The sequence below is a fragment of the Taudactylus pleione genome, unplaced genomic scaffold (genome assembly GCF_031769625.1).
Source record: "Taudactylus pleione unplaced genomic scaffold, aTauple2 ptg001334l, whole genome shotgun sequence".
Taxonomy (NCBI): Eukaryota; Metazoa; Chordata; class Amphibia; order Anura; family Myobatrachidae; genus Taudactylus; species Taudactylus pleione.
Window position 1 is genome coordinate 3,508,772 of NW_028285734.1, and position 15,958 is coordinate 3,524,729.

The 15,958-nt window shown below is 51.4% G+C and overlaps 1 protein-coding gene across 2 annotated transcripts in view; it reads left to right on the forward strand.

Annotated features, from left to right (window-relative positions):
• ZBTB17 (zinc finger and BTB domain containing 17) overlaps positions 1–15,505 on the forward strand; it is a 52,531-nt gene extending 37,026 nt beyond the window's left edge. For both annotated transcript variants that reach the window (XM_088463259.1, XM_088463260.1), the window contains exons 9-15: positions 406–493; positions 581–697; positions 2,660–2,780; positions 2,876–3,006; positions 3,085–3,312; positions 14,803–14,892; positions 15,100–15,505. In XM_088463259.1, the coding sequence (XP_088319385.1) occupies positions 406–493; positions 581–697; positions 2,660–2,780; positions 2,876–3,006; positions 3,085–3,312; positions 14,803–14,892; positions 15,100–15,362 (1,038 nt within the window). In that variant the 3' untranslated portion in view covers positions 15,363–15,505. The remainder of the gene's footprint in view (positions 1–405; positions 494–580; positions 698–2,659; positions 2,781–2,875; positions 3,007–3,084; positions 3,313–14,802; positions 14,893–15,099) is intronic.
• The last annotated feature ends 453 nt before the right edge of the window (positions 15,506–15,958 follow it).

Genomic DNA, 15,958 nt, shown 5'->3' on the forward strand with positions numbered 1-15,958 from the left:
GGATTATTCTATGGCAGTTAGTGGAGGTGCTGCTATATTATTACACAGGGGGTATTCTATGGCAGTTAGTAGATGTGCAGCTACATTATTACACGGGGTATTCTATGAAAGTGAGAAAACGTGCTGCTACATTATTACACGGGGCATTCCATGACAGTGATTAGAAGCGCTGCTACTTTATTACACAAGGGTTATTCTATGGCAGTTAGTGGAGGCGCTGCTACATTATTACAAGGGGTATTTGTCAGGATATGTTCCTACATTAATAATGTGGAGCGCCCCTCGATTCTAGAATACAGAGGACAAAGGTGGAGAATCCTAAACAGTGTAGCGGCCCTTTGTGTGCATTGATGATTGTATGTTTGCGGACAATACTGTGTGGGGTGACTGGTCTTATCGCTGCAGCTGGGGAATCTGAAGGCTCATATGAAGATCCACATTGCCGACGGGCCGCTGAAGTGTAGAGAGTGTGGGAAGCAATTTACCACCTCAGGTGAGACGATCGCTCTTATTTTATCAATGTCTTCTCTTTAATCTGAAACGTCTGACCCTGACCCCCACGTCTGTGGTTCTCCTATAGGGAATCTGAAGAGACATCTGCGGATACATAGTGGAGAGAAGCCCTATGTATGTGTCCACTGTAAGAGGAGGTTTGCTGACCCGGGGGCATTACAGCGGCATGTCCGGACCCACACTGGTAACTCCCCTCTAATGTCACTGCCCGTATGCACTGCACCACATTCCCTGCTATTCCCTCCCTCACCAGATGGGGAGCCCTGGAGAAATAACAGCCTGTTCCACCTTATAACCCACCAGCAACGTTGTTTCCCCTATATGTGCAGTGTGCACCTTATTTACAGTCTCAACTGTCTGTCTTAAGCATAACAGAGGGATGTTCCAGCCCCGCCGTAATAAAATTCCTTGCCAGTGCCTCTGACTTCCGCCGGGGATCAGTTCGACCCTTGGCCACCCAGGGCGTGAGAGGGATTGGTCATACTCTGCACCTCTGCTGCGTTGCTGCTCCTCTTGTCCTAGTTACTCCTGGAGAATTCAGGAGCTTCGCTGGTTATAGCAGCGGCTTCTCTGCGGTCCTGGTGGTGTCTGTTATACAGCATGCTGCTACAGCCTCCAGATAGCCTTCAGCCCAGGCATCCACCACCTTGTGCTCCAGCCTTCCCACGAGAGACCGTGATACCTGGCCCATGAGGTACTGTCCCTGGCTTCCTCAGGAGATCACCTTCTCAGGGGAATGATTTGCTTGCTTGCCTACCAGGAGACATTAGGCTTTTACTCATTTCTTCATGGAAGCTAATAGTGGAAGAGTTTCTTCCTTCCTCAGAATAGACTAAAACAAAAAGAGAAAAGAGAAGTTTGTTTCCCGTGAGAGCTTTGTTGACCCCAATCGTTCCTTGGCGTCCGTGCAGAGTAAACAACAGAAGCCCTACTCTGCTTGTAAGTAGAAACATTTCAGAGGTGGTTTAATCATTATGTCCATCCTGGATACTGAGGCTTCTTGTGTGTGGCCAAGTCATTGTGGCTTTTCTACTTTCTAGTAACTTCTGGTCTAAGAGTATCCTAGTGTAGATCCTTAGGAGCTTGCGCTCTACCATCTTGTACCTTTCTATAAAGCTCCAGCCAGCCTTTTACCCATTCAGCCACCGATTTGACACTGTCCTTCAGCAGCAAGTATTCCTTTGAACGAATTGTCTCTCTGCGGTAGCCGATATCCACAGTTTTGCCTGACTTGTGCACTACCACCTAACACTGTCTGCGGTTGGTTGGGACCAGGAGAACATGGTGGCTCATACACCATGCCAAATGCTCTACATCCTCAATGCCATGTTCTGTTCGTGCAACAGATTTCCCAGCATGAGATTCCCAGACAGCTCGCATAGTGGCTATTGCCCGAGGAGGTGGCTGCATGGAGATCTCCCTCCTGATGGTGATTAGCTCCTTCATATGTCCCATGTAGCAGGTAATCACTATAGACGGCCGTTTCTTGGGATGGGAAGCCGTCCTCCCTCACCACCAGGCCCCATGTATGTGGTCTCATCAGGAGTCCCTCTTACCAATAGATGTTCTGGTGTTCAGAGGCCTCTAGCTAGTCCTAAACACCTGGACAATTCTGGTGGTGACTCCCTATTGGGTCAGGTCCCAATAGCTTGGGGGGGTTCCTCATCCACGCCCCGGTAATTCCGTGGCTGTTCTCTGCTATCGGCTCCACTGGTTCATCACATTGAGTGGAAAGTCAGAAAAGTAGGGATGCTTATTAGGAAGGTGCAGGGTGTTCTCTTTGAGGCCCTTCTTTCTCTCCTTGTGTTTTATCACTAGAAAGGTCATTTCCACCAGGTGGGTTTCTGTTCCGGCAGCTTTAATGCGCTTGATTTTGTATAAAAACAGCCTTTCCGGGCTATAGTTTCCTTGTTGATTCCTAAGGCTTACTAGGGCCATAATAAGGCATGTGGTTCCTCCTCCGAGTCACTGTATTGAGGTTTTGAGTGCGGCTACCTGGTCCTACCTCCATGCCTTTTCTAAATTGCCATCTCTACTTGTGTACTGTGCAGGGATGAGGTGGTACAGTACCAATGTCATCTTACCCTGCACCACACACCTAACACACCGCTCTTATAATTTCTTCCCTTCTCCATTTCGCTTCCAGGGGAAAAGCCGTGCGTGTGCATGATCTGTGGAAAAGCGTTTACCCAGGCAAGCTCGCTGATCGCCCATGTCCGCCAGCACACGGGGGAGAAGCCATATGTATGTGAACGCTGTGGAAAGAGGTAAGTTTTCAGGCTACTATAAGTTTTCTATCTCCTGTGTAGTAGTGACCGAGTCTTTTGTAGCACTTCTCCTAATCCCATGTCTAACGGCTCAGGTTCGTTCAGTCCAGCCAACTCGCCAATCACATCCGACACCACGACAACATCCGCCCACACAAGTGCAAACTTTGCAGCAAGGCTTTCGTCAACGTGGGCGACCTGACTAAACACATCATCATACACACCGGTGAGCAGCCAGCCTCCATGTATGTGCTGTACGGGATTATCCTTGTGCTCGGTAACACTGTAGCGTCTGATCCAACAGGGGAGAAGCCGTACCTATGCGACAAGTGTGGCCGAGGCTTCAACCGGGTTGACAACCTGCGTTCTCATGTCAAAACGGTTCACAAGGGCAAGGCTGGCATGAAAATGGTGGACAGGGAGGAGGGCGAAGTGGACGAGGAAGAGGTGAATATTGTGACGGTGGCCTCGGATGAAATGGTGACATTGGCAGCAGAGGATATCGACAACACGGGTGTTACAGAGCTGACTGGTGAGAGGCACCGCTTGATACAGCTATGTATGTATGTATGTGTGTGTGTGTGTATGACGACTACACAATACAGCAACAGAATAAGCAATTAGACAAATTAGAAATACACTTTTGTAAATGTGGTAGAATCTGAATAGGTTTATACACCATGGACTAATAAACATTTTTCTGCTCATTAAACTAATTGTCTTTGCAGTGGGAGATATGGGTACCGTGGCGTCCTGGCGGACGGACCCCTTTTCCTGCAGCCTATAACACCGACATGACACCAGTTATTTGTACTGGCCCCCCTATGTCTGCAACAGGGACAGATGTTTCACCTATCAGATTCCATGGTTGCCCTAAATTTTTAAGTCAGTTATATGATGCAGGGGAACTCCACTATCATACAAGACTCATCCGAAAAAGGGGAAACCTTGGAAGAACCTAAATGTCAGAGGTTCTAGATGTCTGACCCTGTGGAGGAACCTTCCTGGCCTAAGGCCTTACTTGCCCGGGTACATATTTTATTTGTCGCTGTTAGAAAACTAGAGTGTCAACTATTTTTTTTTTTTTTAGCCCTTGTGCGCAACAGAATTCTACGCTGGTTGCTGCCAACTCTTAGCATGATGACACCTGTTCTCCGATCACAGAGCGTGAATGTACCTGTCTGGGTTCCAGCTAATTGTGCTGTCCGTGGATCTAAAGCTACCCACCTGAGTCAGTGCTAGATTATGCGCTAGGCAGTCAAGCATGAGAAGACACTAATTACCCCTTTCTGAGACTGGATTTGGAGGAGGGCTCTCCGGTCGGATGCTAGCTCATCTTTGTCCCGGATCAGAATCTAACTTTGTCCACTACGATATCCTTTGGTTCCTTCGTTCAGAGAGTCTTCACTGTCTGCAAACTGTCACTGTCCCTGGGTGCCGGTAAAGGAGAACATTCAGGCTCTGGGGCTGGCCCAGATCCATACCAGAGAAGTTCATCTAGCCGTGAAATCACTCTCTGAAGTTCCTTATCAGCCAATGATTGTTTACAGGCGCAGCAAAGCTGTCCGGTTCGCCTGGTCCTAGATTTACTTACGGTTTGGGGGCTGCCGGTCTTTGCACAATACACACTTTTCCATAAACATAATAAAAACTGATGGTGATGTTTGACAGCGATCTTCACTAAGAGGTCAACTGATGAGAAGTTGCATCACATGAAGCCGCAGCTGTAGCTTATAATAACCACCTGGGGCCATAAAGAACAGGAACCAGCTCTTGCAATCCCTTTCCAGCATCCTCTCACTTCAACGGGTGACCAGTCCAGCAAAGCCCCGACACCTGAGCTTGGTCCTTGGAGTGTTGCAGGGCAGCCACTTGGAGATCGTCTCAGACATCCCTCTTGAGATGCTGGTGTGATAGGCGGCTCTTATCGTTGCTCTCAGGTCTGGCAGGATATGTGAGGCAACGTCACTCTTACAAAGTGGCACTTCTTCACCAAGAAAAGTTGGTATTGCAGCTAGTCCCTGAATTTCTTCCCAGGATGGGTTTCCCCATTCATCCCTAACTAGGACCCAGTCCTCCAGCCTTTTTCGCTTTTGTCACACCCATGGGGAGTTGCCTCATTCACATTCTGATTTTTTTTTTATTTTTATTTATGTCCTTCCCCTACGGCTTTGTAAATACGTCATCTGATACTCTGGGCATATACTATCAAGGAGAAGTTTCCCCATTGTCAGGTCATATTCACTTGTAGAGAGGTGACAGTATATCCTGGGCCTCCTCCAATCAGACTTTTGTGGTACTGGTGGGCAAGGCAGCAGCTTGGTCTTCCTCTCGCACTTTCACCAAGCTTTACAAAATCCAAGCCGAAGACCACATCTAGGCATCAGTATTTGTAGGCTGCAGAGGTTCCTGTTCACCTTCTCTCTTCTTCTTCCCACCCATTTGATTATGTGGACCTCTTTGGAACATCGCTTCCTGTGTCACTTAGTGCAACACATGGGAACCTGTAATTGCTGTATTTTCCATTGAATCCTATCCTCCCATAGTTCATTGGTGGACACTGGACATCGGTCTCCTGTTATACATTGGTTGTTTGCCACTGTTGCCTTCTCTATCATCGTCCTTTGGACAGATTGGGTTTCTAGTGACATACCTGTAATATATGGCCCATGGCATAGGTTATCAACTTTTTCTTACTAAGGGCCTATTCTGAGTCACACGCAGTAGCGTCTATTAGCTGTCGCCCTTTGAAATTTTATGCAAATGCCCTACAAACCCCCCTCTGCTGTATACATCCATGAGGCCGAATGTGCAAGGACTGAGGCGCCCACTGTTAGTGCCCGTGCACGCTGTAATACTGTTTAGTGCATCCTTAAATGCCGCCATCGGACGCACGATGGGAATTTGCGCAAGCCCTATGACAACTGCAGTTTTTCAGTACGACCACGGTCACCTATGCCTGCGGCCGTGCGTCTGGGACCGCAGCCTCTTTCACTGACACGCCCACTGAACTGACCATTTTTGCGTGCCCTAAACCAGCCCTCCCCGTTTCACCGCCTAGGAGCACCGACCATTTCTCTGCCACATTTCAGATACCATTTGTCCCGATCGCAACAGCTCCTTTGTACATACATGCAGTGTAACACATGTACCGTAGGGGGGTTATTCAGAACGTTTCGCCCATGCGCAGTTGCAAATACATGAACACCGGCACCGCGTGCGGATTGCCTGTGACTCAGAATCAGTCCCTTAATGCCCACCTTCCGATAGACGAGGGTCTGTACCCACCATTCCACTGTCCCCCAATTACCTACAAAAAAAAAAATAGTAAAACAAAATCTATTATTAATAGTTGACGCGCTCCCCCTATTATGATGGTCTTTCTCGACTTAATGTGGATTGAGTTGGGGCAAAACGGTGATGGTTGCAATTATCACTAAATCCCCTTCTATGAGGCGGTAGGGGGCACATAACCACCCACCCATGGAATTTGTCTCTGTGGGTAGGTAGAGGGAGGAGGAGTATCCCCTTATTTATTTCTGTGACGTTAAACTGATACCTTCTACGTTAGGAATTCACCTTTGTGGATCAACACAGCTACAATTTGAAAAAGTACAATTCAGTTCGTCATGTTACAGCCTTTAGTAACTCTGCAACTGGAGTTCCATCTATGATCTCTGTGACAGCCAGATTACAGAGCGCCTGGGAGGCTGAGGGAGATCAGGGAGCAGTAACAGGCATATAGGGAATGGACAGACCATGCATTTTGGACTTCCACACCCCCACCAAGAATACCACATCTGCTCTTCTGCGCTGAGTGGAGCCTCCGGAGTGGTCAGTGCCGGATAGGCAGCGTTTGTTATTGCCATGTGAATTACATATTATCAATGACGTAGGGCACAGTGTTCCCTGATCCACCCGATCTGTCAGTGGTCTCTTCTGTGCTGCTACTGCTCGCCCGTGCCACGTACACAGTGGAGGAACACCGCACCACATTACCCTGATGCTTTCTAGTTAATCTTAGCACAACCGGCATAGAATCCATCTTTAGTGGAAGAAAGGAAAGTGCCAGGAAAGAATAAGAAAAGAGGCAAACATGTGATTGGCGAGTGTGGTGTAATGCGGGTGCATCCATAGCCCTGAGACGAGTGTGGTGTAATGCGGGAACATCGGTAGCCCTGAGACGAGTGTGGTGTAATGTGGGAGCATCCATAGCCCTGAGACGAGTGTGGTGTAATGCCGGAGCATCCATAGCCCTGAGACGAGTGTGGTGTAATGCGGGTGCATCCATAGCCCTGAGACGAGTGTGGTGTAATGCGGGTGCATCCATAGCCCTGAGACGAGTGTGGTGTAATGCGGGAGCATCTATAGACCTGAGACGAGTGTGGTGTAATGCGGGAGCATCCTTAGGCCTGAGACGAGTGTGGTGTAATGCGGGAGCATCTATAGACCTGAGACGAGTGTGGTGTAATGCGGGAGCATCTATAGATCTGAGACGAGTGTGGTGTAATGCGGGAGCATCTATAGACCTGAGACGAGTGTGGTGTAATGCGGGAGCATCTATAGATCTGAGACGAGTGGGGTGTAATGCGGGAGCATCTATAGACCTGAGACGAGTGTGGTGTAATGCGGGAGCATCTATAGACCTGAGACGAGTGGGGTGTAATGCGGGAGCATCTATAGACCTGAGACGAGTGTGGTGTAATGCGGGAGCATCCGTAGACCTGAGACGAGTGTGGTGTAATGCGGGAACATCCGTAGACCTGAGACGAGTGTGGTGTAATGCGGGAGCATCTATAGACCTGAGACGAGTGTGGTGTAATGCGGGAACATCCGTAGACCTGAGACGGGTGTGGTGTAATGCGGGAGCATCTATAGACCTGAGACGAGTGTGGTGTAATGCGGGTGCATCCATAGACCTGAGGCGAGTGTGGTGTAATGCGGGAGCATCTATAGACCTTAGACGAGTGGGGTGTAATGTGGTAGCATCCGTAGACCTGAGACGAGTGGGGTGTAATGCGGGAGCATCTATAGACCTTAGACGAGTGGGGTGTAATGTGGTAGCATCCGTAGCCCTGAGACGAGTGGGGTGTAATGCGGGAGCATCCGTAGCCCTGAGACGAGTGGGGTGTAATGCGGGAGCATCTATAGACCTGAGACGAGTGTGGTGTAATGCGGGAGCATCTATAGACCTTAGACGAGTGGGGTGTAATGTGGTAGCATCTATAGACCTGAGACGAGTGTGGTGTAATGCGGGAGCATCTATAGACCTGAGACGAGTGGGGTGTAATGTGGTAGCATCCGTAGGCCTGAGGCGAGTGTGGTGTAATGCGGGTGCATCCATAGACCTGAGGCGAGTGTGGTGTAATGCGGGAGCATCTATAGACCTTAGACGAGTGGGGTGTAATGTGGTAGCATCCGTAGACCTGAGACGAGTGGGGTGTAATGCGGGAGCATCTATAGACCTTAGACGAGTGGGGTGTAATGTGGTAGCATCCGTAGCCCTGAGACGAGTGGGGTGTAATGCGGGAGCATCCGTAGCCCTGAGACGAGTGGGGTGTAATGCGGGAGCATCTATAGACCTGAGACGAGTGTGGTGTAATGCGGGAGCATCTATAGACCTTAGACGAGTGGGGTGTAATGTGGTAGCATCCGTAGACCTGAGACGAGTGGGGTGTAATGCGGGAGCATCTATAGACCTTAGACGAGTGGGGTGTAATGTGGTAGCATCCGTAGCCCTGAGACGAGTGTGGTGTAATGCGGGAGCATCCGTAGCCCTGAGACGAGTGTGGTGTAATGCGGGAGCATCCGTAGGCCTGAGACGAGTGTGGTGTAATGCGGGAGCATCTATAGACCTGAGACGAGTGGGGTGTAATGCGGGAGCATCCGTAGCCCTGAGACGAGTGGGGTGTAATGCGGGAGCATCTATAGACCTGAGACGAGTGGGGTGTAATGTGGTAGCATCCGTAGCCCTGAGACGAGTGTGGTGTAATGCGGGAGCATCCGTAGCCCTGAGACGAGTGTGGTGTAATGCGGGAGCATCCTTAGGCCTGAGACGAGTGTGGTGTAATGCGGGAGCATCTATAGACCTGAGACGAGTGGGGTGTAATGCGGGAGCATCCGTAGCCCTGAGACGAGTGGGGTGTAATGCGGGAGCATCTATAGACCTGAGACGAGTGGGGTGTAATGTGGTAGCATCCGTAGACCTGAGACGAGTGGGGTGTAATGCGGGAGCATCTATAGACCTTAGACGAGTGGGGTGTAATGTGGTAGCATCCGTAGCCCTGAGACGAGTGTGGTGTAATGCGGGAGCATCCGTAGGCCTGAGACGAGTGTGGTGTAATGCGGGAGCATCTATAGACCTGAGACGAGTGGGGTGTAATGCGGGAGCATCCGTAGACCTGAGACGAGTGGGGTGTAATGCGGGTGCATCCGTAGACCTGAGACGAGTGTGGTGTAATGCGGGTGCATCCGTAGGCCTGAGACGAGTGGGGTGTAATGCGGGTGCATCCGTAGGCCTGAGACGAGTGTGGTGTAATGCGGGAGCATCTATAGACCTGAGACGAGTGGGGTGTAATGCGGGTGCATCCGTAGGCCTGAGGCGAGTGGGGTGTAATGCGGGTGCATCCGTAGACCTGAGACGAGTGTGGTGTAATGCGGGAGCATCTATAGACCTGAGACGAGTGTGGTGTAATGCGGGTGCATCCGTAGGCCTGAGACGAGTGTGGTGTAATGCAGGAGCATCCGTAGCCCTGAGACGAGTGTGGTGTAATGCGGGAACATCCGTAGACCTGAGACGAGTGGGGTGTAATGCGGGAGCATCTATAGACCTGAGACGAGTGTGGTGTAATGCGGGTGCATCTGTAGGCCTGAGACGAGTGGGGTGTAATGCGGGAGCATCCGTAGCCCTGAGACGAGTGTGGTGTAATGCGGGAACATCCGTAGACCTGAGACGAGTGTGGTGTAATGCGGGTGCATCTATAGACCTGAGACGAGTGTGGTGTAATGCGGGTGCATCCGTAGGCCTGAGACGAGTGTGGTGTAATGCGGGTGCATCCGTAGGCCTGAGACGAGTGGGGTGTAATGCGGGTGCATCCGTAGGCCTGAGACGAGTGGGGTGTAATGCGGGAGCATCTATAGACCTGAGACGAGTGGGGTGTAATGCGGGTGCATCCGTAGGCCTGAGACGAGTGGGGTGTAATGCGGGAGCATCTATAGACCTGAGACGAGTGGGGTGTAATGCGGGAGCATCTATAGACCTGAGACGAGTGGGGTGTAATGCGGGTGCATCCGTAGGCCTGAGGCGAGTGGGGTGTAATGCGGGTGCATCCGTAGACCTGAGACGAGTGTGGTGTAATGCGGGAGCATCTATAGACCTGAGACGAGTGTGGTGTAATGCGGGTGCATCCGTAGGCCTGAGACGAGTGGGGTGTAATGCGGGAGCATCCGTAGCCCTGAGACGAGTGTGGTGTAATGCGGGAACATCCGTAGACCTGAGACGAGTGTGGTGTAATGCGGGTGCATCTATAGACCTGAGACGAGTGTGGTGTAATGCGGGTGCATCCGTAGGCCTGAGACGAGTGTGGTGTAATGCGGGTGCATCCGTAGGCCTGAGACGAGTGGGGTGTAATGCGGGTGCATCCGTAGGCCTGAGACGAGTGGGGTGTAATGCGGGAGCATCTATAGACCTGAGACGAGTGGGGTGTAATGCGGGTGCATCCGTAGGCCTGAGACGAGTGGGGTGTAATGCGGGAGCATCTATAGACCTGAGACGAGTGTGGTGTAATGCGGGAGCATCCATAGACCTGAGACGAGTGTGGTGTAATGTGGTAGCATCCATAGACCTGAGACGAGTGTGGTGTAATGTGGTAGCATCCATAGACCTGAGGCGAGTGTGGTGTAATGCGGGAGCATCTATAGACCTTAGACGAGTGGGGTGTAATGTGGTAGCATCCGTAGACCTGAGACGAGTGGGGTGTAATGCGGGAGCATCTATAGACCTTAGACGAGTGGGGTGTAATGTGGTAGCATCCGTAGCCCTGAGACGAGTGTGGTGTAATGCGGGAGCATCCGTAGGCCTGAGACGAGTGTGGTGTAATGCGGGAGCATCTATAGACCTGAGACGAGTGGGGTGTAATGCGGGAGCATCCGTAGACCTGAGACGAGTGGGGTGTAATGCGGGTGCATCCGTAGACCTGAGACGAGTGTGGTGTAATGCGGGTGCATCCGTAGGCCTGAGACGAGTGGGGTGTAATGCGGGTGCATCCGTAGGCCTGAGACGAGTGTGGTGTAATGCGGGAGCATCTATAGACCTGAGACGAGTGGGGTGTAATGCGGGTGCATCCGTAGGCCTGAGGCGAGTGGGGTGTAATGCGGGTGCATCCGTAGACCTGAGACGAGTGTGGTGTAATGCGGGAGCATCTATAGACCTGAGACGAGTGTGGTGTAATGCGGGTGCATCCGTAGGCCTGAGACGAGTGTGGTGTAATGCGGGAGCATCCGTAGCCCTGAGACGAGTGTGGTGTAATGCGGGAACATCCGTAGACCTGAGACGAGTGGGGTGTAATGCGGGAGCATCTATAGACCTGAGACGAGTGGGGTGTAATGCGGGTGCATCCGTAGGCCTGAGGCGAGTGGGGTGTAATGCGGGTGCATCCGTAGACCTGAGACGAGTGTGGTGTAATGCGGGAGCATCTATAGACCTGAGACGAGTGTGGTGTAATGCGGGTGCATCCGTAGGCCTGAGACGAGTGGGGTGTAATGCGGGAGCATCCGTAGCCCTGAGACGAGTGTGGTGTAATGCGGGAACATCCGTAGACCTGAGACGAGTGTGGTGTAATGCGGGTGCATCTATAGACCTGAGACGAGTGTGGTGTAATGCGGGTGCATCCGTAGGCCTGAGACGAGTGTGGTGTAATGCGGGTGCATCCGTAGGCCTGAGACGAGTGGGGTGTAATGCGGGTGCATCCGTAGGCCTGAGACGAGTGGGGTGTAATGCGGGAGCATCTATAGACCTGAGACGAGTGGGGTGTAATGCGGGTGCATCCGTAGGCCTGAGACGAGTGGGGTGTAATGCGGGAGCATCTATAGACCTGAGACGAGTGTGGTGTAATGCGGGAGCATCCATAGACCTGAGACGAGTGTGGTGTAATGTGGTAGCATCCATAGACCTGAGACGAGTGTGGTGTAATGTGGTAGCATCCATAGACCTGAGGCGAGTGTGGTGTAATGCGGGAGCATCTATAGACCTTAGACGAGTGGGGTGTAATGTGGTAGCATCCGTAGGCCTGAGACGAGTGGGGTGTAATGCGGGTGCATCCGTAGGCCTGAGGCGAGTGTGGTGTAATGCGGGAGCATCTATAGACCTTAGACGAGTGGGGTGTAATGTGGTAGCATCCATAGACCTGAGACGAGTGTGGTGTAATGTGGTAGCATCCATAGACCTGAGGCGAGTGTGGTGTAATGCGGGTGCATCCGTAGGCCTGAGACGAGTGTGGTGTAATGCGGGAACATCCGTAGTCCTGAGACGAGTGTGGTGTAATGCGGGTGCATCTATAGACCTGAGACGAGTGTGGTGTAATGCGGGTGCATCCGTAGGCCTGAGACGAGTGTGGTGTAATGCGGGTGCATCCGTAGGCCTGAGACGAGTGGGGTGTAATGCGGGTGCATCCGTAGGCCTGAGACGAGTGGGGTGTAATGCGGGAGCATCTATAGACCTGAGACGAGTGGGGTGTAATGCGGGTGCATCCGTAGGCCTGAGACGAGTGGGGTGTAATGCGGGAGCATCTATAGACCTGAGACGAGTGTGGTGTAATGCGGGAGCATCCATAGACCTGAGACGAGTGTGGTGTAATGTGGTAGCATCCATAGACCTGAGACGAGTGTGGTGTAATGTGGTAGCATCCATAGACCTGAGGCGAGTGTGGTGTAATGCGGGAGCATCTATAGACCTTAGACGAGTGGGGTGTAATGTGGTAGCATCCGTAGGCCTGAGACGAGTGGGGTGTAATGCGGGTGCATCCGTAGGCCTGAGGCGAGTGTGGTGTAATGCGGGAGCATCTATAGACCTTAGACGAGTGGGGTGTAATGTGGTAGCATCCATAGACCTGAGACGAGTGTGGTGTAATGTGGTAGCATCCATAGACCTGAGACGAGTGTGGTGTAATGTGGTAGCATCCATAGACCTGAGACGAGTGTGGTGTAATGTGGTAGCATCCATAGACCTGAGGCGAGTGTGGTGTAATGCGGGAGCATCTATAGACCTTAGACGAGTGGGGTGTAATGTGGTAGCATCCGTAGGCCTGAGACGAGTGGGGTGTAATGCGGGTGCATCCGTAGGCCTGAGGCGAGTGTGGTGTAATGCGGGAGCATCTATAGACCTTAGACGAGTGGGGTGTAATGTGGTAGCATCCATAGACCTGAGACGAGTGTGGTGTAATGTGGTAGCATCCATAGACCTGAGACGAGTGTGGTGTAATGTGGTAGCATCCATAGACCTGAGGCGAGTGTGGTGTAATGCGGGAGCATCTATAGACCTTAGACGAGTGGGGTGTAATGTGGTAGCATCCGTAGGCCTGAGACGAGTGGGGTGTAATGCGGGTGCATCCGTAGGCCTGAGGCGAGTGTGGTGTAATGCGGGAGCATCTATAGACCTTAGACGAGTGGGGTGTAATGTGGTAGCATCCATAGACCTGAGACGAGTGTGGTGTAATGCGGGAGCATCTATAGACCTGAGACGAGTGTGGTGTAATGCGGGAGCATCTATAGACCTGAGACGAGTGGGGTGTAATGCGGGAGCATCCGTAGGCCTGAGACGAGTGGGGTGTAATGCGGGAGCATCTATAGACCTGAGACGAGTGGGGTGTAATGCGGGTGCATCCGTAGGCCTGAGACGAGTGGGGTGTAATGCGGGAGCATCTATAGACCTGAGACGAGTGTGGTGTAATGCGGGAGCATCCATAGACCTGAGACGAGTGTGGTGTAATGTGGTAGCATCCATAGACCTGAGACGAGTGTGGTGTAATGTGGTAGCATCCATAGACCTGAGGCGAGTGTGGTGTAATGCGGGAGCATCTATAGACCTTAGACGAGTGGGGTGTAATGTGGTAGCATCCGTAGGCCTGAGACGAGTGGGGTGTAATGCGGGTGCATCCGTAGGCCTGAGGCGAGTGTGGTGTAATGCGGGAGCATCTATAGACCTTAGACGAGTGGGGTGTAATGTGGTAGCATCCATAGACCTGAGACGAGTGTGGTGTAATGTGGTAGCATCCATAGACCTGAGACGAGTGTGGTGTAATGTGGTAGCATCCATAGACCTGAGACGAGTGTGGTGTAATGTGGTAGCATCCATAGACCTGAGGCGAGTGTGGTGTAATGCGGGAGCATCTATAGACCTTAGACGAGTGGGGTGTAATGTGGTAGCATCCGTAGGCCTGAGACGAGTGGGGTGTAATGCGGGTGCATCCGTAGGCCTGAGGCGAGTGTGGTGTAATGCGGGAGCATCTATAGACCTTAGACGAGTGGGGTGTAATGTGGTAGCATCCATAGACCTGAGACGAGTGTGGTGTAATGTGGTAGCATCCATAGACCTGAGACGAGTGTGGTGTAATGTGGTAGCATCCATAGACCTGAGGCGAGTGTGGTGTAATGCGGGAGCATCTATAGACCTTAGACGAGTGGGGTGTAATGTGGTAGCATCCGTAGGCCTGAGACGAGTGGGGTGTAATGCGGGTGCATCCGTAGGCCTGAGGCGAGTGTGGTGTAATGCGGGAGCATCTATAGACCTTAGACGAGTGGGGTGTAATGTGGTAGCATCCATAGACCTGAGACGAGTGTGGTGTAATGCGGGAGCATCTATAGACCTGAGACGAGTGTGGTGTAATGCGGGAGCATCTATAGACCTGAGACGAGTGGGGTGTAATGCGGGAGCATCTATAGACCTGAGACGAGTGGGGTGTAATGTGGTAGCATCTATAGACCTGAGACGATTAACCATTCTAATAATTAACCCTTTTTTTTCTAGTGGTCCCAATCTCAGCCTCGGTCACAGCAGATGAGACAGAAGCACTTAAAGCTGAGATCACCAAGGCTGTGAAACAGGTGCAGGAAGCAGGTAATTATCAGCTGCAGTTGGGAGTTTCTAGCTGTGAGTGCGACCACAGAGCACTGTGTGTGCCCGGCGTTATACTGCTACCAGACGCAGTCACTGTCATGCACACACTGCTATAATGCAACTCTAACACACATTAAACCGCATTGCTGTATATATGGGCATGTTACATGAGTTTTGAGTACTGTTCCATGTCTCCTTTTATTACAGACCCAAACACTCAGATCCTATACGCCTGCGACTCCTGTGGAGACAAGTTCCTGGACGCCAGCAGCCTGGCTGAACACGTCCGGATGCACACAGCCCAGGCCCTGGTCATGTTCCAATCAGACACTGACATTTACCAGCAGTACAATGCACAGACCACGTGGCACACAGAGCAGGTGATTCAGTCCGGCGAGCTCCTCTTCCGGCACAGGGATGGGACAGACGTTCAGCCACAGCCAATGGAATGCCAGAATCCTGCGGAGTGACCGTTCCTCAGTGCAGGATGCTGGGAGGACTGTGGAAGCTGGCGGACACAGGATGGGGAAATGTTTTCAAACGCACCAGCTAATTCTGCAGAGATCTGATGTAAACATGTACTTGTGATAAGTTATGGCCTGTACCAGCGCCCTTATGTGTTAAATAAATATTATTTTTTAATATTTGTGTTAGGAGATGGTTAAACTCAACACACCAAGAACATTTGCAAAGTCCAGTTTCTTTTTCAGCTTCAGGGCAGCCATCTAGAGTAGACATAGCAGAAAAAAACGTGCAAGGAGTCAAACTTCTAGAGGACAGTTCTCCACTCCTTGTTCTAGGCAGCAGAGAGGGAGGCTTGGGTATCCATACTTCCACTTCCCAAGCCTTCTGACAAGCAGGATCTTCCATAGGGGGACGCCATTTGCTTCCCTTCCCGGACCAGTGTTTGATTACACCTGGGTGAGAGGAAACATCCCACCTAGATGATTTTTTACTAATGGTCTTCTTGTAGACCAAACTTTTGCCCTAATAGAAGCCATTCATTTCTACAGTTTCCTCAGCAGTAGTACCAGAACAGGATTGGGTTATTGCTCAAGATTTATCC